The sequence below is a fragment of the Anoplopoma fimbria genome, chromosome 11 (genome assembly GCF_027596085.1).
Source record: "Anoplopoma fimbria isolate UVic2021 breed Golden Eagle Sablefish chromosome 11, Afim_UVic_2022, whole genome shotgun sequence".
Lineage (NCBI taxonomy): Eukaryota > Metazoa > Chordata > Actinopteri > Perciformes > Anoplopomatidae > Anoplopoma > Anoplopoma fimbria.
Window position 1 is genome coordinate 15,147,181 of NC_072459.1, and position 22,921 is coordinate 15,170,101.

General features: G+C 40.2%; 3 protein-coding genes across 3 annotated transcripts; all 3 read right to left on the reverse strand.

The window, feature by feature from the left end:
- Positions 1-3,722: 3,722 nt before the first annotated feature.
- On the reverse strand, positions 3,723-4,735 carry tcap (titin-cap (telethonin)). The gene is made up of 2 exons (XM_054607474.1): positions 4,461-4,735; positions 3,723-4,204 (listed from the first exon to the last, which is right to left on the reverse strand). The coding sequence occupies exons 1-2, from the start codon at positions 4,610-4,612 to the stop codon at positions 3,814-3,816; spliced, it is 543 nt and encodes a 180-aa protein (XP_054463449.1). The 5' UTR covers positions 4,613-4,735; the 3' UTR covers positions 3,723-3,813.
- Positions 4,736-7,927: 3,192 nt separating this feature from the next.
- mreg (melanoregulin) lies at positions 7,928-9,790 on the reverse strand. Its single transcript, XM_054607472.1, has 5 exons — positions 9,708-9,790; positions 9,310-9,472; positions 8,893-8,983; positions 8,646-8,809; positions 7,928-8,113 (listed from the first exon to the last, which is right to left on the reverse strand). Exons 1-5 carry the CDS (start codon positions 9,788-9,790, stop codon positions 7,928-7,930), a joined length of 687 nt encoding a protein of 228 aa, XP_054463447.1.
- Positions 9,791-11,989: 2,199 nt separating this feature from the next.
- stard3 (StAR-related lipid transfer (START) domain containing 3) lies at positions 11,990-21,309 on the reverse strand. The gene is made up of 15 exons (XM_054607459.1): positions 21,066-21,309; positions 19,338-19,579; positions 19,160-19,237; positions 18,747-18,824; positions 18,578-18,631; positions 18,160-18,277; positions 17,966-18,067; positions 17,755-17,810; positions 17,428-17,520; positions 16,378-16,440; positions 15,304-15,399; positions 15,118-15,197; positions 14,873-14,977; positions 14,676-14,769; positions 11,990-14,078 (listed from the first exon to the last, which is right to left on the reverse strand). The coding sequence occupies exons 2-15, from the start codon at positions 19,548-19,550 to the stop codon at positions 13,956-13,958; spliced, it is 1,353 nt and encodes a 450-aa protein (XP_054463434.1). The 5' UTR covers positions 19,551-19,579; positions 21,066-21,309; the 3' UTR covers positions 11,990-13,955.
- Positions 21,310-22,921: the final 1,612 nt, after the last annotated feature.

Here is a 22,921-nt window from a genome sequence, read left to right on the forward strand (position 1 = left end):
ATTTGAAGACACATGGGTGTTAATTACTGCAGGTGTGGCAGGATCTTATTTCAAGTGAATTGGTGGTATGCTGTAGATTGTATTATTTAAACACATTGCAAAGATTAAGCAAAACTTGATAAAAATCTATTTTAAGGACATTTATGCATTTTAAATCACATGAGCTTCTGTGGCTATTGTTAGAAGGTCCACTTTTAGAGATGGTCTATTAGCCTTGTCAATTCTTAAGTTGAGGTTTCAACCCATGTAACACATAGCAACACATTAATTGTCAGAAACATATTTTTCTGAGACAGGCTGTTCAGGGGAGCAAGTGACGGAATGTCTTATGTCTACTGGGCTTTTTAGTAACTATCAGAAAAGTAGATTTGTGCATAGATCCTTAAAAATCACAACTAAGCAGTTTGTTTCTCTCACTTAATGAGAATTAAATAAAGATAAATCCTTTATATTCTCTCTTAGCTCAAGTTATTACCCTCCAGAATAAGACTCATACTTAAAAAATCTCACGGTAGGTATAGGAGTAGCATCTGCGGCACATTTATTAAATCTGTGATAAAGAAGACAAAAGACTGTGTTTTAGATATATGTATATAATTGTATCATTTGTCATTGGGCCTTTGCTCCTTGTCCATGTATACACACTTAGGAGATGTGACACGCTCATTACTATTTTTCTTTTTATGTGTTACCCTCACCCAGCAGTGCTACTAGGGTAAAAGTTGGCGTCACGCCTGCAGCAGGTAAAACCAACCACACAGCAACACCCAGCCAATAGCCAATTAACACAGGCTGCTCCTGTGATGTCATGGGGCCCTTCACAGCTGGGTGACAAGAGAGGTGACAACAACAGGCATTACAGTAATCGTGATTAGAAGTGTACTGATTGGGGATGCTGCTAGTGACTGTAGTGTCGTTGATTGTGAATGGCTGGAGATATGAGTTAATCAGATGCTTTCGATTTGAGTGATATTTTATCTATTTTTGAAATAGAGAACAACAGTGCTGCTGATGTAGAAGTGTGAAAAAGAAAGAAGGATAATCAGTTCACCCACCAAATATATTTATTTTGTATGGGAACTATAGGTTAAAAAAACATAATTCAATGTTTGTTCTTATTTGTTACTATTTAATTATTTTATGTTCATTTACAAAAGATAAAACAGCCAAATCAATATATTATTGTGCTTTGTTAATGCAATTTTTGCATTTACTTTTTTCAACATGTATTACCCAAATTATCCAGTAGGGAGCAGCAGCAGATTTAAGTGAGATGACAAAGAGATCACAAGCGAGATTTATTTCTGTATTGATAAGCATTCACAGGGACTCTGCATTCTATAGTACTGATGTACTCCTTTACATACCACTGAATGACATAGCAAGAGGGTGACAACACATATGATCTATTGCTGTGCCTCACCGTGTGACCTTGTCTTTAAAATACACTGTAATGAGAAGCTGGGAGGATAAGAGGGCACACTACTCAATCTCTGCAAGTGACAACAAACAAAGCAACAAAATTGGGAGTGTGCATAATCAATAAATTGAGATTTATAGTAGTGTAATTCAAGCATTAAACTGAATATTTTCAACATCTTTAAATAAGAAAGGTGTTCACATGTTTTATTAACTGGTTCGATCTGACTAAAGCTGTCAAGACCATGTACACTGTGAGCAAATTCTTAAGGGTTGTATTAAATAGCTTTCAGTAGCAGATTTGCCGAAAGGGATAATACAGCCAGCACCATATAGTTCTGGCATTTGAGGCCTAGGAAAGAATTTAGTGTCAATTTCCGAGATTTGTCTGTGACAACACACGACATCTCAGTTCCCGAATTTCCTGGCACCCACTGAAAATAGTTTCAGGTTTCGGAGGTTCATTTGGAGTTTGAAAACTGTATTGTACTGTGACAGAGCAGAGTGGGGTGCACAGGATTTCAGCAGCAGTGTGGGAAGGTATAATTATAAAGATAGGGTGTGAAGGGTGAAGCACACACAAATCTCTGATAGAACACTCGGATTAAGAGCTCAAATGGGAAGTACGTGCCATACGGCTGCCTTTCCACTGTCTCCAGGGTAATGCCAATGTTTACCCAGCTATTAATATCAAACCAGCACACGTTGTCTATCATGGAGACACAAGTGAGAGTGGCATGAGAGAGATACCGAGAGAGACACAGAGAGAGTACACCAAGAGGAGTTAAAGAGACAAATTAGAAGAGGAATGAGATTAAAGATGGGCCGCAAATGGCAGACGTAATAATTGATCAAATAGATTGAGCATATAGATTTAGAGTGTAAAGAAGTGGTGCACTGCATCCAGTAAAGCTCTGTACACCGACAGGGTAACAGTGCGCTCTGTGTTGGAAACAAACACAGGTGGTGGAACATGAGAGATAAATGAGGGATGTAAAGTGCTGTAGTGGGGATGTTCAGAGGTCTGAGGACACTCTGTATATCTATTCAAACTATGGGTGGCAGTCAGCCAGCTATTTATTCCAGCCTGTCTGGCATCATGGTGCCTCCTGAAATGCATTTCTTATGTTTTACTGCTGCTGTTATTCACATATACTTTAATCATTTATATTTTACTTCATTTTCACATCATGATATTGTCTGGTTAAAATCATTTTTGCTGTAAGAATATGTATATGTAAAAATATGTTAAATCCCATTTTCTCCTGTGCAGAACCCAATATACCCAGGAATCAATAAAGCATAATCTATCACACAGTGATGAACCTGCCTAAATCTGCAATACTTTCAAACCAATTTACAATAAGCTTTTATTCCTTGTCACTCAGGTTAATATTTTATCTTCACTTTTCCAGCATTCACCAAACCCTTACTGTGCCACAACACCATTTCCTTTCACCATTAAATGTAAAGAGAATATGTTCATGCTTTATCCAAAAGAAAACAGTGACAGAAGAGTGAAGGGTAGCTCTGCTTTTATTATAAAATACAAATATCTTGGGAAAATATTTCAACATGATTGCACACATTTCATAATCATTCACAACACTATTCTCAGCTAATATAGTGACTGTTCTTCTATCAGATATACAGCATATATGATACATATATGAGCTGCACTCAACTAACAAGGCAGATCACTTAATACATAACATTATTAGTTTCAGTCCTCTTGATTAAAGGTGTCAGCCAGAACACACGCGCGCACACGCGCACACACACACACACACACACACACACACACACAAACACACGCACACACATTATGTACAACCGCTGTGTCTGATCAGAGCATTCTGTACTCTTCACAGAGATCAGAAACTCTCCCTCTTTTCTTTTGCACGTCATTTTCCATCTGTCACTTTCTCCGTCATTCCATCCCTTCACCACATACTACAGGTATATTAATTTAATCTGATAACGTACAAAATAAAGGCAAAATAAATTGTATGAAGCATGGTTAAGGAATTGTTGTTATTCCACCCAGAAATCAGTAATTTGGTGAGACCAGCTGGCCAGCACAGGCAGAGATCAGCCCATGGCACAGCTGAGAACACACACCCCTCCTCTCCATCACAATGCAAATGCCTTCACATAACCTTTTGTAACACCAATGACCACCAAATGCCAACAATGACTGGTGGTGTTTATGCCAAGATACACAGATAGTGCTAGAGATCTACAGTATTTAAGGTTTTTGATGAATGTCACTAGAGATTAATCTATATTTATCTTGTCATGCTCTTTCCTGACACACATAGCTCCATGACTAATCTTTCCCAACTGTCACCCAACTTGTCTCTCCCTAACATCCCCTCTTTCTCTTTTTGTTTTTCACCCTCTCTGGGCCTCTTGAGACATGGAGCGCCCAAGGACTCTAGGCGCTTTGACGAACTCCATGAGTGTTGGCTTGACTGGGGGGAGGTCTCTTGTGATCTCGTCCACGGTCTTCTTGTTGGGACAGGCTCCGTCTGGGGTGGCGAAGGGCAGCAGGTCTTCCTCGGTGTGTGGGGCTCCACGTCCGAGCCTGATGCCCAGCTCTGCGGGGGTGAAGATAGGCAAGGGGAGGGTTTTTCTCTTTGGCAGCAGCTGGTGCTCCCTCACCCCTCTTTCCACTGTGCCCACTCTGAAGACCCCAGAGGGGCAGGTCTGTTTCAGCGAACGGGCCTGCCACTGTCGGGACAGTGTCTCCCTACGAGAGTCGTCATTCATGTTCATTGTCTGCCTGCAGGCATCAGAGAAAAGCTGTTAGAAACTCTGGGAGCACTCACTGTGATTTACCCTCTTAATTAGACTGTAACTGCCTTCTAATATGAGAACAGTTTACCAAGAATTGCCAAGTAGATTCATTTTGATGATGGTAAGGAAGATTTTAAAGCACAGCCAGGACGTAATTAGTAGAAATAGATTTTTTCCCACTCGTTCAGTGGTGACAGATACTACAGTTAGGGGACCTGCAGATTTGGTCTGTGAGCTCTCACCTGTCCTGAGGTTGAGTCTTGAGACTGACACTATGCCAGTCAGCGCTGTAGCTCTCCCTGTGAGCCTTGTTTTCTTCCTTTACGCTGCAGGTCAGCTCAGCTCCCACCACCACACCGTTACACTTATCCAGGACGGTACACACTGACATCATCTCTGCTGTGGGAAGATCTGTCTCGGATGTATTGCCTTCAGTCGAACTTGTTGGTCAGTATTAAGGTGTGGTTTTGTGTCTCTGGTGAGGCTGTTTGTTCAAAGGATGCTTCAGCTGGCTGTATCTCCTGGCTCCCACTGTCTCTCTCTCTCTGTCTGTCTCTTTGTGCTGTCTCTGTCTGGGCTCGGGTCTGTCCTTTTATAGATGTTCTGTTGCTATTCCTGATTCATGTAGTCACTCTACAATCAGTGTGCCCTGACATCCGACACCAAGAGCTCCGTGTCTCATTCTCTGAGAGCTGGAAGCCCAATTTCTGAGGAGGGGTTAGCGGGTGAAGATCCCCTGATTCTCAAATGGCATGACTGGTCTCCTTTGTAATCACCCAGACCAACACTTTCCACTTCAGCAGGGATCGCGATTATATAAACATGTTGACAGACAGACACAACAGGTTTAGTCTCCGGAGAGGACTCTTAATAGGGGTTTGATCTTGATGTACACGAGGCAGCAAGTGTTGCCGTGTTAATGTGGAAAGATGACAATTATGCAGCTGTTTTCCATACACAAAGGATATTTCAGGCAGTAGGTTAAATATGTGTGCATCAGAAACAACACGTCTGTCCCTTGGAGATAAAAGGTGAAAGGCTAGATAACTTTATGGAGTCACAGCTTGCTGACTTTCAAATTATAATGCAGCTCACAGGGAGTTTCTCAACAGCTGTGCCTGGTGACAACATCAAACCTCCTCATTAAATGCCATTGCAGTGCGCTGCCTCACAGTAGCAGTGAGAGCTCCATCCCCAGTGATTCATTACCTCAGTGACAGAGCGGCATGCAAGCCATAATCAACTCAGGTTACAGACTTTTAAACACACACACACACACACACACACACACACACACACACACACACACACACACACACACACACACACACACACACACACACACACACACACACACACACACACACACACACACACACACACACACACACACACACACACACACATCTCTGACAGTCGGCTGCTGGTGTGATGTTACTACTGGTCCCTGACTCTGACTCATTCATCCATATTGGGTACTGATATCATCAGATAACCGAGATCAGATAACACACACACAACAACATAACGTATAATAATCCTGATGAAAAGATCAATCAAAGAGTCTTTTACATTTAGTTGTGAAAAAAGGCATTCAATTAGCTATATCTGTGCCAAATCTTGACAATAAATCAAAACATCAAGCCTAAATTAATGCCATTCATTTTCACTGACAATTTGTGCCCTATATATTTCTCATGTATCAATTCAATTTAATTTCCCCTCTCCCTGACAAGTGTGGCAATGTTTCAGTCTCCTCTCTGTACCCTTTCAGAAGGGTGACATTGCATATCAAAATTATTGCTCAGTGTCTGAGATGGGAAAGAGCGCAAGAGCACCGTAGGCATCCTTGTGGTCATGCCTTTAGTCATGTTATGACACCATGGCATACGTGAAATGCTATTTAAGAAACCTGGTAAGTCACTGCACAAGTCCTGCAGTGTTAAGATTGTAAACTTGAATAGATGTTACAGAGTTTTTGTTATAATGGTAGTATTCACCCTACTAAAACTGCAAGAGGACAGCAGATGGCTGTCACCTACTTGCTGTTTTTGGGTGAGTCATGCTATGCTAATGAAGCCAGGGGTGTGGAGGATCTGTAAAGGTGAAACCCCCTCACCCCCTTCTTCCTCATCCCTCCCTCCAACCGCACCAGGCCACGAAGGTCCGGGAAGAACTTTGTATTGCATAACAGTATTGCCACAGCTGCTGGGAAGTGACATTTAAATGAACCTTCCCCGAGACAGAGATGTGGAGTGGGAGAGAAAGGGAGGAGGAGGATGAGGAGGAGGAGGAGGAGGAGGAGGAGGAGGAGGAGGAGGAGGAGGGCGAAGAAGCCTGTCCCTGTCAGGAGGTGGTAAATAAGGCAAAATGTTGTGAAAGTGCAAGTTTGAGCAAGGCACATTGATTTTGTGACAACAGAATACATTTGAGAGGATAAAGTGTCCTACATAGATTAGCAGTTACAAGAACTTGAGGCGAAAGTGAACTTTCTATTGATTCCTGCACACAATCTTCAACTTGACTCTTGTGCTTTATACTGGCACCCCAGAGTCGAGTGTTACCAGCTATTTCAGTGTGTGTGTGTATGTGTGTGTGTTAGATAGCCAGTGTGCCAGCAGGCTGCTCTCAGCAGTGTCTCTCTTACATAACCACAGCAACAACAACAACATCATTTTTGACTTGCAACCCGGTTTGGTCCCAGCGGGATGGTCAGATGCCGTACAGGCAGCACCAGGCCAGGATCAGACTAAAAGCCATGGTTACACTGACGATGGGCCAAGTGAGGACACATAGGATCAGACTGAAGAGGGCCCTAGTTTCCACTGCAAAAGAATGTTGCTCTTGTGCCACAGTCTCCATGGAATCACTGCTTGGATTTCAGATAGTTATGCAAACTCTTCTTATGGAAGCTCGTATCAATTCACATGAGCTGCCCCCAGGAAATCCATCATATCAACATGTGACACTCATGTGACAAGTTTATTTCATCATAAACTGGACACCAGAACAAATACACACAAACTTCCACATGAGCTTAGAAATCTTTCACATTTTCGGCAATAGAGCGGAAAAAACACCCTCATGCTTTACCTAAAAGTCACTCAGTCACATACACCAACAATCTTAAACGTTCAGCATACTTTACTAACTACATTGCAATTCCATCTACTATTTTCCAAAATGTTTAAAGCCAAATGCAGACTTTAACAAGTTAAAAGTATCAATTATAGAAACACACATTCTTGTGAGGAAAAATCTGACATACTGGACTGTTTATTAAGTGTTGTTACTGATCATGTGATTGGAATATATGAGTAATTATAATCATAGGACAAAACATAAAGAGGCTCTGCTTAATGGAACATCGCTACCCTGAAGGTTCACAACAGCTGAACAATGAACAGGCTAAGAACTTAATAAAACTCTATGGTAGACAGAAAAAAAGACGCCACAGTAGTATTTACCAGAAAATCTGCATAGCCCTTCTAGATTTTGACCTGAGAAAACAGAATAGGACTCAAGCTTGGTTGTTGGCGAAGAAAGGAGAAACTGTTCAGCCTAAAACTTCCAAGAAGCAGAAATTGACACTGGAAAGTTAGAGCTATGCATTTCTGTCATCCAGGTCTCCAGGGTTGATAACTACTGCCCCCTGCCTTGTGTCTGTTATTATTGCAGCCAGTAGGTCTTAAGATCTGTCACTCAAGTTTCAATCGTCTCTCTCGCTCTCATCTTCTTCAGTGGCTCTTCCGTTCATGGCCTCAACCCTCGCCATCAGCAGCGGCAGGTTTATGGCAAGGCCCGGCACCTCCTCGTCAGAATCATCCCTTGGAGGATAGAAGCGCTTTGCCTTCGCCAAAAAATCTTCAGCTATATCTAGATACACGAGGCGATCCTATGAGGAGGGAGAGGAAAAAGTGGTTAAGGCAGTGACACTGAATGTTACCGACACAATATGGGTGTTAAAGAGTCTGCGTCCTCTACTTTACCACAGGACTTGAGTATATCAACCTATGTCCTCCAGTGGCTGTGATCTGAACCACTGGTAGAATCTTGATTCATTTTTATTTTTTTTGGACCAATTAAAAATCATAGTTGTAACTGCACAAAGATAATCAGAAGAAACTAAATTTAAGGCAAATAAGATAAGATAATGCCCCTAGCTTTGGAGATACAAGGCTCAATTGAGTTTGGGATACTTAAGTTAGTTGCATATAGACCTACTTGACAAAACTGATGCAGGAAAGGTAAAGGAAAGGACTCCTCATGTGGCCTGAAGCGCAGCTAAACACTCCTACACATTTATTTAGGTCATGGTTAGGATGATTGATATGTCTCACACCACCCAACAGTGCTTTTTTTTTTTTTTTTTTTTTTTTTTTTAACCCTATGCTCCAGGTCACAGTGAGTATGAGTTCAAAGTTCACCAGGATTAGTAGATATCTTTCTGGTGGTGGCTCTTTGTTGGAAAAGAGGGACGTCTCAGTGTGGAGTGTATGAAGCAGGTCACGTGCTGCTGGGGCATTACGCATGCGGTCATGTGAGGCTCCAGCAGACACTGTCAGCAGTGAGTCCGCCTCAGCCATGAAACCTGGAAAAGAAAGAGAAGCCATTTCTGGTTACTCTGTATGAAGAAGCGAATATCTGTCCCAGTCCTCCTCAGTCCAGCGTTACCCAAGTTCTCCAGGATTTGCTTCCATTTCTCTCTGACTTCCCGACGTGTATCTCTCATGGCCTCAATGTCAACACTTAGTCTGCGATAGCCCTAAACAAGAAAAGGTCAAAGCTTTAAAAAAACAAGTTCTTTCACCTTTGTGTACTTTCTCTAATAGGACAGGCTCAACATTGTCCTACTGCCCAAAGGCCGGTTTGAATAACTGTTCACAGCTTTATATGACTTAACAATGATGTTTTCTGTCTTTTGCACACTATGTAAATCGATTTTAGACCCGCTTTGCACCAGTTAGAGTCACCTAGAGTTCTTTTTCACTATGGTGCAATTTGTTAATGGTTTCTTTTTCATCTTAAGCTTAACATGATTAGAATAAGCCTCAGACTCTAGCTACTCTGTTTACATCATCCCTCACATACCGTAGATCCCATGCGGGTCTTGGTCCTGGCCTGCAGCAGGCCGTAAAGGACCCGGTCGTCATCTCTCTCCGAGTGGCTGGGGTCGCCTGGCTCACTCCACAGGTTGGTCTCCTCATCACGACGCTTCTGGACTTCCCGGTTAAAATACTCCAACGGATCCTGGCTGTGTGGTCAGCCGACACACAAGCACAGTTACTACACTTTCACACATACATAATCTGTTTTGACACACTTGACAATCAATTATTGAAAGTATAAAATACATTTTTCGGGGGATTATCTTCTATATACCACAGGTGAGAAGGGTAAGTGATATGTGTATGATAACAATACTTGTGTATTAAAGTGATATGTGGTGAAGGACTTCTCTGATTCCGTCCTGTCTAATGTCTTCTTACGGTACTAAAGGCTGCTTTTCATCATCATCGTCGTTGTCCGCGGGGCAGCAGCAGCAGCAGAGTTTCCTAAAGACTAAACCCATCTAGAGTCACTGGGTAGAAGTTGTTCACAATGGTTAATAATCCAGGCGTAAACTTGGTTTCAGTTCTTTGAATGGCTGAAGAACGTCCTTGGTTCTTCAAGCGATAGTGAAGCTGATTCCAGTGGTGAGTCTGATACGCATAAACTCCAAAACACTTCTGTCCCTGTTGATGCTCTGAAGAGATTCCTTAGAGAAGGGGACCTTTTTCAGAACCTATTTTTCAAAAAAAGATTTGGCAATGTAAGACAAGGCAGCTTCACAAAAAGTGGTCCACTAAAATGAATCTTATTTATCTGGTTTGACACTCCGAGGAAGAAAGTTTGGTAAAGCAACAAGTCTAAAAAGTTACAAAAACAAAGGTCACTGATCCCCAAACTCTACCTAATTTTCATCTTCCCAATTTCAGGGCCCAGCCGCAGCTCCACTTCCAGTAGAGGTTTGTCCTTCAGATCATTAGCCAGAGTCCGGGAAGAGACGCTCAGGCAGATGGCAGCCCAAGGACTGGTGCTTCTCTTCAGCCTTACATGGAGAACAATGAGACCAGTGAGACGTTCGCTGGATCGATTAAAAAAAACACACATATTTACAGACCCACAGCCTCAGAAGATAGTCACAACATAATCATGTGAGCCGCTCCATGTCTTGTCCTTAGCATTGTGTTTTGCCTGAGGACAACACATGTCCTCTTCAACAGTAGGACTGATTACACACTCTGTATCCAATCTACCATGGCTGCATTGTTTTAAAGACTATTTCAATCCCTGTGTATATCGTGAATGAGGTGAGGTTATTTAACCATAAATCTATTCAAACTTCATGAAATTAGAAACGTTAAATAGATTGTTTGGAATTTCTGAAGATTTCCAATGGCTTCATGTCCATGGATTATCGAATGTTGTCGGTGAAAAATCCTAAGTATGCATTGTGAAAATTGTGGACTTTTTGTAATAGTAAGCGTGTGCCATATGCTCAAATCACAGGGTATTATGTGAATGACAAAATTATCACTGGTTTAAATTTTTATTTGTGGTGGTGGGGGGGCACCTTTTATCATTCAAAGATTAAGCGTGTTAATCATTGAGAAATGTAAATGTTTATCAATTATGATGTTTGCTGTTGTTAGTAATTAGTAGTATTGAGTAGAAACAGAACAATTCACAAGGAAAAAACACAGGAATCATATGTATTTCAACCATGTAGCATGGAATGTAACTAAGTACATGTACTCAAGTACTGTACGTAAGTAACTTGTATTTCCTTTTTATGCTACTATCTACTCCACTACATCTCAGAGGTAAATGTTGTACCAAATCCACTGTATTTATCTGAAAGCTTACCTTGGAGATTCAGATTATAAATACAAAAATAATCAACTAATAAATTTGGTTTTATTATATACAGCGGGTAAAATAAATATTGGACACGTCACGATTTCTCTCAGTAAATATATTTCTAAAGGTGCTACTGACATGAAATTTTCACCAGATGTCGGTAACAACCAAAATAATCCATACATACAAAGAAAACCAAACAAATAAGTTCAGAAATTAAGTTATGTTTAATAAAATGGAATGACACAGGGAAAAAGTATTGAACATGCTTACTGAAATGTATTTAATATTTAATACTTATTTAATACTAAATTTACTTTTAATACTTAAATACTTGGTAATGACAGCTTCAAGACGCCTCCTGTATGGAGAAACTAGTCGCATGCATTGCTCAGGTCTGATTTTGGCTGTAATGAGACACCTTTTTACAGGCCATCAGTTGGGACTGAACCAGCTGATATTAATTTGCACTGACAAGGGGCAGGATTGCTTTCTAATTACTGATAGATTTCAGCTGGTGTCTTTTGCACCTCCCTTTCTTCACGTGTTCAATACTTTTTCCCTGTGTCATTCCATTTTATTACACATAACTTAATTTCTGAACTTATTTGTTTGGTTTTCTTTGTATGTATGGATTACTTGGGTTGTTACCGACATCTGGTGAAAATGTCATGTCAATAGCACCTTTAGAAATATATTTACTGAGAAAAATGGTGACGTGTTCAATACTTATTTTACCTGCTGTATATATATATATATATATATATATATATATATATATATATATATATATATATATATATATATATATATATATATAGATAAAGCAAGAGGTGTATATTTACAACCTTAGCTTGTCTGCAAGTTTAGTGAGGTTTGCAAGCTGGAACACCGTTACAAGTTCATATATTTTATTCGACATAAGACACTGGTTAAGACTTAAAAACTGTTGGTCAGTATTCCTGTGATGGCTTTAAATTAACGTGTGATGAATGATCCATAGACACATTCAAAGTATTAAAAAAAACCATTATCAAAGAAAACCAATACTCTAAGCAGGCTTCATATGCATTCAGTATAATGTGAATGTATTTAGCATTGATTTAACAGGATCAAATAAATGCAAAACAAAATAAATGGCTGACATGTAATTTTACTGTGATAAAGGCACCAAATTGTTGATAACATTAATTTCTTTCATTTGACATTCTCTCAGTACAGTATGTTGCTAAAATCATCCTCACACGAGTTCCAGATAATCTCAATAGCCACTTGTTTTGGACTTCGTAAGAAAGAATAATAATCAGACTGTGATCACAGCATTCACAAATACCTGGGCTTACAAAGTAAAACGCCTCAAGGCCATGATGTGGCCTTGAGGCCTCACAATTACACCCATAAATATGCTCCTTCAATGTGTGAACAGCTCAACAGTTTTTTCTCAAGATTGAAAAGCATGAGGAAGAGGAACTCACTCTCTTTAGTTCAACTCCATAGTAGTTTGAACAAGTTTTTCCAGTTTTCATTTCATATGCAACTAGATGGGCACTCGTGTAATCCTGCTGACAAACAAATCGAACTGAAAACATGACCTCCTTGGCGGATGTGATGATAAATCCAGATTTTCTGAGGTACAGACTTTGAAACAAAGCTAAAAAACTTAAGCTAGAAGCAGCATTTCTAATTGTTTAAAAACAACAACATGCTCCATAATGTAAGATATGATAGAAAAAAACAAAACTCATTCAGTGCCAAATGCCAGGGCCTGAGGGGAGGCCAGAGCTAAAGTCAAAGTAAATCATATCAGTACAGTAATAACTTTTGATGACAAATAATGAGTCAGCTAATTTACCAGAAGGCCACTGAAGGTTATCAGCACCAAAGTACAAAGTACACAGCTGCCTAAATCATGAACACCATCATCTTCATTCTTTTTCATTAGTTTGAGAATTAATTTGCAACACAGATTAACAGCCACCTAATCTGCATCCTGGCTGATCCCTAAATGCAAAACAAAAGCAGTATTGAAAACCATCAGTAATACTTGGTGTTAACTGATTGATTTTCGCATCCTAGGATAGGTAACGATGTCCAACTAGGAGGCTTTCACTATGTGTCAGTGGTGTCTCCTTCTAGTGGTAATGAGACTGCAGGTGACTTATTTTCCCATCAGTCACAGTGTCATAAAGGAGAATAGAGTGAGGAAATAGCATTGCCAAGTCAAAATAAATGTTGGTTGTAAATATGGCAGTGAGGTGTGGCTTTGTTTTAGGGCTGGTGCACCAGAGAAACATAATATGATGGCGCAGTTGAAACACACACAAAATAATCTGAACGATAAACAAAAGCAGTAAATCAATGGCTAACAATGTGTTCAGTAAGATAAGGCCCAGGGAGACAGCTGCTTCATGCCATCGCAGCAGTTCTTCTGTAACAACTGAGACAGACACCCAAACAGTGAGAATCGATGACATCCTCACCAAGGTTTTCTTGTTTCAGTATTGTCCACACAGCCACAAGATGACTTGGTTCAGGAAACAGTTCTCATTGCACGGCGAGGGACACGGCAAAACAATTACAGGTCCACATAAAAATATGTATGTGATCACGATAAAAAAAAAACATCGTTGAAGTTTTGCCTTTGAAATCTGAGATACTCCTTCTCCCTTCTGACTGAAATGTGTGGTCACATGTCTCCTGTGATTAGAAGTCATGCACAGTTGCACATCCCGTCGGCTGAAGGTACCGCTACGCCCGTTTTTAGGGTCCATTTAAAGAAAACAGTAGTGACACCTCTCCACCTGCTGTAGCACAGTTAGACGTCTCTCCTGTTTTTAAGTGTGGTGGTGGGAGTGGAGAGAGGGCCGCAGCTCAGCGATACGTTGGCGTAAATGGGTCATGAACTCAAACATGGTGGCGGCCAGACTCTGGTGGATGAGGTAGCGAGGCAGTCGGCCCTGACGAGAGACAAAATGTGAGGGTTAATTATTTACTTTGGTCACAGTAAGTTTTTTGATCACCTGTAATATGTTTTCAATTTAAATTTATGCATTTTTGTAATTTTTCAGGTGCATGTTGCATTTTTAGTCACATTAGCGGCAAGGCTCCATCAGCGTTCATATCCACTGATTTTCCTTTCTGTCCGAGGCTCAAAATTTCTGACAAATAAATGGTTCTAAAATGCAACTGTTGACATGAATGACTATGTAGAACTTAAGTCCATTGACTTTCCGTCACATGCCACACTTAAATTATTGTCGGGTCAAAATTCTGTTCAGTCATGTTTTTGTCTTGGTGTGTACTATAATTCAAATGTCCTTACTTGTCTTTGATATAATTCTGTTATTAGATTATTGTAAAATTGATTGAGTAATTTCTTAAACCCCCTCTATGCGCTCATCTCACTCTATTTTTCTGCATCCTGTCACTATTTGGTGCTGCAGCAAGAACCCTTTTCAAAATACAGACAATTAAATTTTACTAATCTTCAAGGCAAAAGTGAATTTGTCTTGCCTCGAATAACAGAAAGTGGCAGACTAACTGCATCTTCTCACCTTCAAGTCTGTGTTCAGGACCCAGATGAAGGTGCAGACGGATGGGTTACTGCTGGATTTGAGGACCACAAATCCTCCTGGACCGTTCTCTCCCCTGAGGCCGACAACACAAGGTAGATGAGAAAAGAGAGACGTTAAAGAAATGTAACTAACACATCTTCACTTTTGTCAAATCGCTACGATGGTCAAGGTCTGACCTGACGTAGCGACCGATTGGAGGTCTGGCTTCGTGTTCAGTTGCCATGCCAGCAGACAGGTAGCAGTCTCGTTTGCGCTCCACTCGCCGAACATTAACAAAGTCCCTAAAGGAAGAAAAAAACCAATCGGTCAATCAATTCACTTTACTCCAGACCTGCAGTCTGCATAAGAATAAGATAGAAAGACAGAATAGATAGGAAGGATAAGAAACAGCCACAGATTGAAGCCTGCGGTGCTGATGTACCTCGCAGACACAACTCCCCCTGCTGCTCCAGATGAGACATCATATGATACCAGAGTGTTGTCGTCAACCCTCTGAAGGATCTGAGGAGAAGGCAGAGAGCACTGTTAGACTTTGGCACAAAACAATGAAATAATAAAATAAAAAAGAAATCAGAACAAGGAGTAAAAAACAAATCAAAGTTGTCACCTGGCACCCAGACACAGTTCTGTTCCACTGGACCATTTTCTCCGGTTGCAGAATCACCTCCTGATACACAAGCTCAGCAGAACACTGCATAAAGGCCTGAACAAAAACAATGATACACACAAATGTTTTAAAATGCCCTTTTCAAACTGGGATTTCCCCCCCCAATTACACTTTTATTCTGTAATGTCCCTTTTTCTGATCGTGGGAGTCACAAGCCCTTAGCCTTTCTGAGCTAACTAGCTAGCGGCTGTTGGCTACATTAACCAGAGAGAAGGACTGTCTGTGTATTTGTGCTCTTCATTGTTTATCTCTCCGAGGAACATTTTGAGAATAAACACACTGTTCTAGAGAGAGAGAAAACCCCCCCCCAAAAAAACAACAAGACTCAACATTCAGTCATTTAAACACAGCAGATGTGAGTCTTAAAGTAAAATAATATGAAGCTGTGCTGATTGTGACCAGGCCTTGTTTATCAGTTACAATAAAAACTTCACAACTTACAGTGGTACACCCTTGGGAAACAGAGCCACTTAAGTAGACCCTCAGCTAATTAGCATGTTGTAAATAGCAGGCTTACTCTGAACTCCTCTCTGGGAAATTACCCACACTAAAGGAACATTTTTCCCAGTGTCTCTGAAGCACCAGGGACTTCTCTTTAACATCAGTAGTCTCGATTATTTCATCACTATGCCCTCTAGGGGTTGTCAAACACAAATATGCCCATGAGCTGCAAAGTGTACTTGACACAGTTATGGCAGAGTTATAAACAAAGGATTGTGCAAGTTTACTGATATACAGCCCAGACTACTCTGACTCTACTACTACTACTACTACTACTACTACTACTACATCTACAAAAATGCAGTACTATATCAGCCCTACACAAGAAATGCCAATGAGACTAAATAAGGGATTAAACAGGTTGAAAAACAATGTTGATAATGGCATGCCATGTCTAAACATGATGAATAAATACAGTATTCTGGGTCTAAATATGATTCACTTGGATCACTAATGGAGCATGTGACTTGGTAAGACACATTTTCACAAAGGATACACAAAATGCTGATGTACCTTCAGAATGAATGTCTTTCCATGGAAGGGGATCTCCAGAGTGTAGACAGAGTCGCCCATGTCCTGACATTAAAACAAAACACGGTTAGTATCGTGATGCTTTCTCTTTCATTTCAGTGTATCTAAGGAAAACGACACTAAAATACTTTTTCTGTGGTAAAATATAGATCACTTTTTTTCAATTTTTAGATTTCAGATTTATAAAAACAATATAATGGAGTTGAACTAGAAATGAACTGAAGCCAATCCTGCAGTAAACAATGTGGTGTAGCAAGAGTTGGGTCCAGATTGGTGTTTGAAATTCGGCTCTCCTTCCAAGTTAATAAAATATGTGGTTTCACTGAGTTCAGAGTCTCCCAAATAGCTCACTGAATCTTCAAGCTCTGCTTTCTTATTAGCAAAGAGCTGTGTACAATATATTTAATTAACTACATTGCAAATATATGATACATCTTGCTGCAAGTCACAGTTTTAGTACTCTGAATGTCCATCTTTGACTCTTATTTTCTCTCCAGACAAGCTACTAAAAACTGGATCTATAAGGGTTTATAATGATCCATATTCAACACGTAGTATAGCCCGATCGAGTCATTTGATTTGAGAAAGTATTCACCCACAAAACCCAGCCCTGTGTTGCCAACTGGTTTCTAATGAAAGTAGCAGCACTAGATCCAAAAGTTTCTAAATCACGCAAGAAAGTCACCAAGTCGGCCGGATGAAATGATTGGACGGATGCATTACAGTCCAGGGACAGCCACAGAAACCAGATTGGGTTTTTTTGTCCTGATGTATTATATAAAATGTTTCTAAAATACATTACCAGCACTAGCGTCCATATAGCTTTTAGCAACAACACTTAAGTTTGGGATTTTGGTGCCTTGAACTTTTTGAACACTTTGTCTCCACTGGATGTATAGACAAAACAGTAAGTCAGCAGTGCAGCTTCAGTCATTTAGCACTATAGTTATGTGTGTAACCCCAACAAAAGGGGAAGAGGAGACACTTCTCTATTGGAGTGTCACACTTGCTGAAGCCAAATCAAACACTCACATTGTTTTTTTCAAACTTCCAGTTGTCCTCCTGGGCCAGGATCTGTTCTACCACCGACATGGCCTCACGACCCTGACTCACATACTCCTTCTCCTGTAACAAGAGTGAGAGGAGGAAAGAGAATGATCAGTCATGATCAGTCTGAGGAGTCATAATAATAATAATAATAATAATAATAATAATAATACTATATTTTATTTGTATAGCGTCTTAAAAAAGCTACTCAAAGGCACTTAACATGGTAAAGAGAGAAACAATAAAATAAATGACAATGTAAACAAGGCAGAGAGATGACATTATAAAAACTCCTCAGACGGATGCAGTTACCTGTGAAGTGACAGCTCTGCGTCCAAGACCCTCCTCATCCAGATCCTCCTCAGAGTCTGCAGACACAAGTTCGGAGTCAAAACTCAAATTGTGGCTCAAATGAGAAATGTTCAAAAGATACGGTAAAGAAGTAAACCACTGAGGAGAGCACAGAGTCTGTACTTGAGTTGGATTAAACAAGAAGCGGTCAATGTAATGTGTGTATCATCACCTGCGACGGATTCAGGTGGAGAGTAAAACTGCCCGTCTGAAACGGCACGGGGGTAGATCATCGGGGCGCGTTCACAGGCTGCGTTCACCGCCGCCAGGTAGGCTGATGTCAGAGGAGCAAAAATGTTTAAAAAAAAAAGGAGAAACTTATTTTTGTGGGCTCGTGCTCAAACTTGACAGGAATCTTTATCTCACCTCTCTCATCGTCGGCCTCCTGAGGGAGCACCTTGAAGTCAAGGAACCAGGTCTCCAGCCAGGCCACCACAAACGACGTGATGGGTATCACATAGCCAAAGGCATTCTGGGAAAGGAGCTGTGAGGAGACAGAAACCGCGTCATCCTCAAGCTGCGTGATATTAAAAGTGCTATTACAAGAGGTGGTAGTTGTATTTTACGTATTTTAAATGTTGGATATTAAAAAGTTAAGAGTGCTGTAAAAATGTCTGTGATCCTCTGTGCCACATGAAACCAATTAGTCCTAAATTAGCTCAACGTCCCATCAGAGAGCATTTATTACCGTAATAAATGCAGAAGTGAAAAGGTCTTTGTGGTTTTGACTGTAATGCTTGCACCACACACATACACACCACTGTATATGGAAGGGGACACTCACGCTAGATACGATGACCTTAACAACGAGGAAGACGCTGGTCACTAGAGTGGTAACCTGTGGAGGAAAAAGGAGGATTTAGATTTGTGTTGTCATTTATGCCCAGACCGGCCAATAGGAGATATTACACTATTTCATCAGTGTGTGTTTCACTGTGACTGGTCTCACTCACCGCAATAACCCACCAATGCTTCAACCGAAATGCAGCGTAACCCACTTGAAGACACAGGAAACGAAACAAGGCCAGCAGCTGAGACAAGGAGGAAGGAACAGAGAAGTAAACCGACCTCAGGCATTTAACGCTATCGTGGTGTTAAAACATGTTGACTTATGTTAACATTGGCTAATGTCAATAAATGCAGACATGTGACCAGCCTTGGCAGCTCATTTAGATACTTTAAATCAGACTATATAACAACATCAGCCTATGAAGTTACAGGAGCAGGTTTGAAACGAGTATCTGCCGGTAAATGTCATGGAGAGGTCAATCTTTTTAAACATTATCAAGATTAAACACCAACACAATGCCACTAGTCTACATTGAAATAAAAGTAAATGTACAGAAACTTGGATTGACCCACTTACAAGTATGTCAAAGAAGGAAGACCTGTAGTTATAAAGGACAACCTCATTTTTCAGGCTGTCCCAGATTGAGCTGGAGATCTGCAGGAGAACAGAGCAGAGTATTACTCATCACTGCTGTGGCAAACAGGAAACATAAAACGTATCGTCTTCTGTCTGTTGACTCCTAATGAAAACTCACATTGAGCTCAATAATCCACAGGAGAGAGATGAAGAGCAGGTCGAACGTCACGAAGAGACAGAAGGTGCGTCGGACGTCGGAGACGGCCTTGCGTTGTGAGGGCGGTACCAACAGGTACGGAGACGGGAAGGACAGCGACGTAGAGTACGAAGCGTTCAGGGAGGCGATGGCAGGGAGGCTGCCCCCGAGCTCCCCGTAGTCGACACCTGGCATTCCTGCGGTGAGACAGGAAACTCCCCCTGCTAGAAGGGAGACAAAGTTATTCAGTTTTAACCAAGAAATGGGGAGAATATGCATGAAAAGGGGCTTTAACGCATACACTGTTCACCCAATATGGATGTAAAATCAGCTTAAGCTGAGTATTAAAGCAGTTTATATACTCAGTGACTGCTTCATTTTGACTGTTTGCTAAAGTCAGAGCCTAAACAAGGCACATGTGACAGGTTTTTTGTTAAGGACTGCTCAAAATACTTATATTCTAAATATTAACATACAGTACACAAGTCTTCTCTCATCTCTCTCTCGTCTTCATCAGTGCAACATCGTCATGAAAATGTTGGGTTGATAAATCATGTTGTAAAAGTGAAGAGTTATGCAACAAAAATTCTCATCTCGCTGATGGTGCAGTTTCATGACTCTCAGAGGCCATTTTATCAGGTTTACAATGAAAAATACACATGATCCATGTGTTACATTTTGATGCCGATTTTAAATATATGGTGATGTAGAACTTCTTTTCTATGTTTGCTACTACATCATCTAGATAGATGTGGTTAAGATAGACAGCTTGAGGTACCATTGTTAGTTTATTGCCTCCTACACAGAGAACCACAGTGTCACCGTCTTTTCGACTTGTTGTCTTTTGGCCATCAGCCCACTTCCAATGCTACTTTAAAAGCTTATGTTTTTCCATTAAAAGATGTTGCCATAAAACAACTGAGACCAGAATCGAGACTAGACACATTTTTGAATCACAAACTATTTGTGCTGCTGGATGTTTTGAAAGATGGTGCAGGATTCAAGATTTGATCTGAGAAAAAAAGACTCAGTAGACTTTAGTACTGCAGCTTCTACTCAAGGCTGCTTGCACTCTGGCATCAGATTTTGGGGCTAAATCGTTTCCATGTAACAGGTAGAAAGTGTTTTCTACCAACAGGCCTGACCGTGGGGTCACTTTGAACTCAGTGAATCAGGATCAGTCGATGCTGAGTGAGTTTAAATCCTCTCTTGAACTATTTCAGACAATTAACTTAATGTTGACAAGCATCGTGAGGCTTCTCTGGTTCATCTAGTTAACGTCACGTAGAGGGACTTCATTCAGCAGCGTTTGGATATGACATCTTAACATCTTTAACATTCAGGTCACGTTTTATTTGAGTGGGTTCAGACCCCGAGCCTCCCCTGTTCAGAAACAAAACAAACAAGTCTGTGGGTCCTTCAGGATCTGTCAGGCATGCTAACAGGCTAACTTACCCCCTGTCAAACCACACAGACAGAAAACAATCACCAGGATCACTGGTGAACTCTTGTAAACAAACACTAGCTGGCCAACTAGCCAATGGTGAGAGCTAACGCGGTTAGCTTAACCATGGAGGAAATGTGACACAAACACAGCGTGTCTGCAGCGAACAGCGACAGAAAGTGAAGCTGTTAAACAAGGACACGTCGTTGACGTAAGCCCGCATGTGTGTATTAAACAAAAACACAAATGTGAAGCATTAAACTTACTTGATTTACCGCATCATCATCATCATCGCCAAGCGTCTTCCGGGGTGAACGTTCAGAGATTAAATATTTGCCACAAGATGTTTCAATCACGTGCAAAACGACATCTGTCTGCGCGAAATGTAAATTGGGGATTTACAATCCAACACGATATCAGACCAAAAGCAAACTCACCATTAACTAGAAATAGACATTGCCTTAAAAGAAGCAAAACTATGTCGCAGCGTGTCACAGCTTTGAGGAGAAACCACGCGGAACAGCACGTGAAACAGTTCATCCAGTCAGTGTTTCTCACCACATCAAGTACATGACATAGCTGATGCATATTTCATACTTTTTATTTTTATCCATAATAAACAAGAGTAAATTGTTTGCTTTTAAAGATTGGTCATTGTTTTATTACAGTACAGTAGAGTAGAAGTGCAGATGTATAGTGTGGTGTATTTTGCATTTAGTGCTGTCAAGTGTATAGTAATGTGTCAGTTGTCCTTTTTTCCCTTTCATTTAAATATGATTACGTTGTATACCATGTACAGCCTGTGTTGGTGACATTGCATTTAAATGTGGTCATACGAATAAAGCCGAGCAGGTTTAATAAGATGTACGTGTGGTTTTAATCAGACTGTGGTATACACTGCCCTCTGGTGGACACAGTCCGTAACAGTCCGTATCTTATATTTGTTTACTATATTTTACCATTATCACTTGATTTTATTTATTTCATTATTTTATTATTTTATTTATTTTGTTTGTTTATTTGTTTATTTGATTGTCACTTGTTATTTCATTTTGTTTCTTATGCACTGTCTTGCTGGCTGGTCTGTCAAAGCACTTTGTAAACCTTGTTTTTAAAAGGTGCTATATAAATAAAGTTATTATCATTATTATTATTATTATTATTATTATTATTATTATTATTATTATTATTATTATTATTATTATTATATCCGTGCTTACAAACGCTCTGTGCCGACCATTAACTTGCCAGAGAGTAAAGGCAGACACAAAAAACAAAAAGACACGCACTACAACTTCCGGTGAGGACATTCAAAATAAAGCTCTCAAGATATACACAAGTGTACATACCGGTATGTTTCATGGGAATATAAATGTAACTCTCCAAAAACACTACTCGAAACCCTATCGTCGTTTGAAAGGCAAACTGCTGAAGCATGTTGGATGTCGCTTTGGATAAAAGCGTCTGCTAAATGACTGTAATGTAATGTAATGTAATGTATTAATACCTCAAAGCAACACGCCAAACATCACGGGACAGGACCAACGCTCACGCTGTCATGAAATGCAAGAGATTACCCTCTCCTGTACTTCCGGTTTCGTTAAAAAAAAACTATTGCACTTAAAAAGAGCACAAAAACAATTATATTTTGAGTATAATATTATATGACATATCTTCTGTGGGCTTCAAAATGAATCATTGCACTACTATAGCTTATTTTTTTTTACTTTTTGAACTAGCTCAACGTTTTATAGGGGTCGATTTCATTTTGTAGAATGCACTATATGACTATAAAGAAAAAAGAAGAACTTTTAAACACATATTTTGATGACATTTTTAGACCTAATAGACATAACCAATAAATATGAGCTTACCTTCTCTGTAGAGGTTGAGTTATTAACTACTTTCTTGTTCTTTTGCACTGGAAAGGTATATTTTCCCACTGATTTGGCATGAGAATGAAGTATTTTTGGTTCATTTTAATGTTGTTTTTTAAATGTTAAAAAGTTTTGTTTTTGCTGTACTAATAGAGCAAGTAGATGTCTTAATAAACAGCACTACAGCAATTTTAACGGAAGACGATGACTGAAAAGGGATGTGTGCAGCAAACAAAATAATGAAA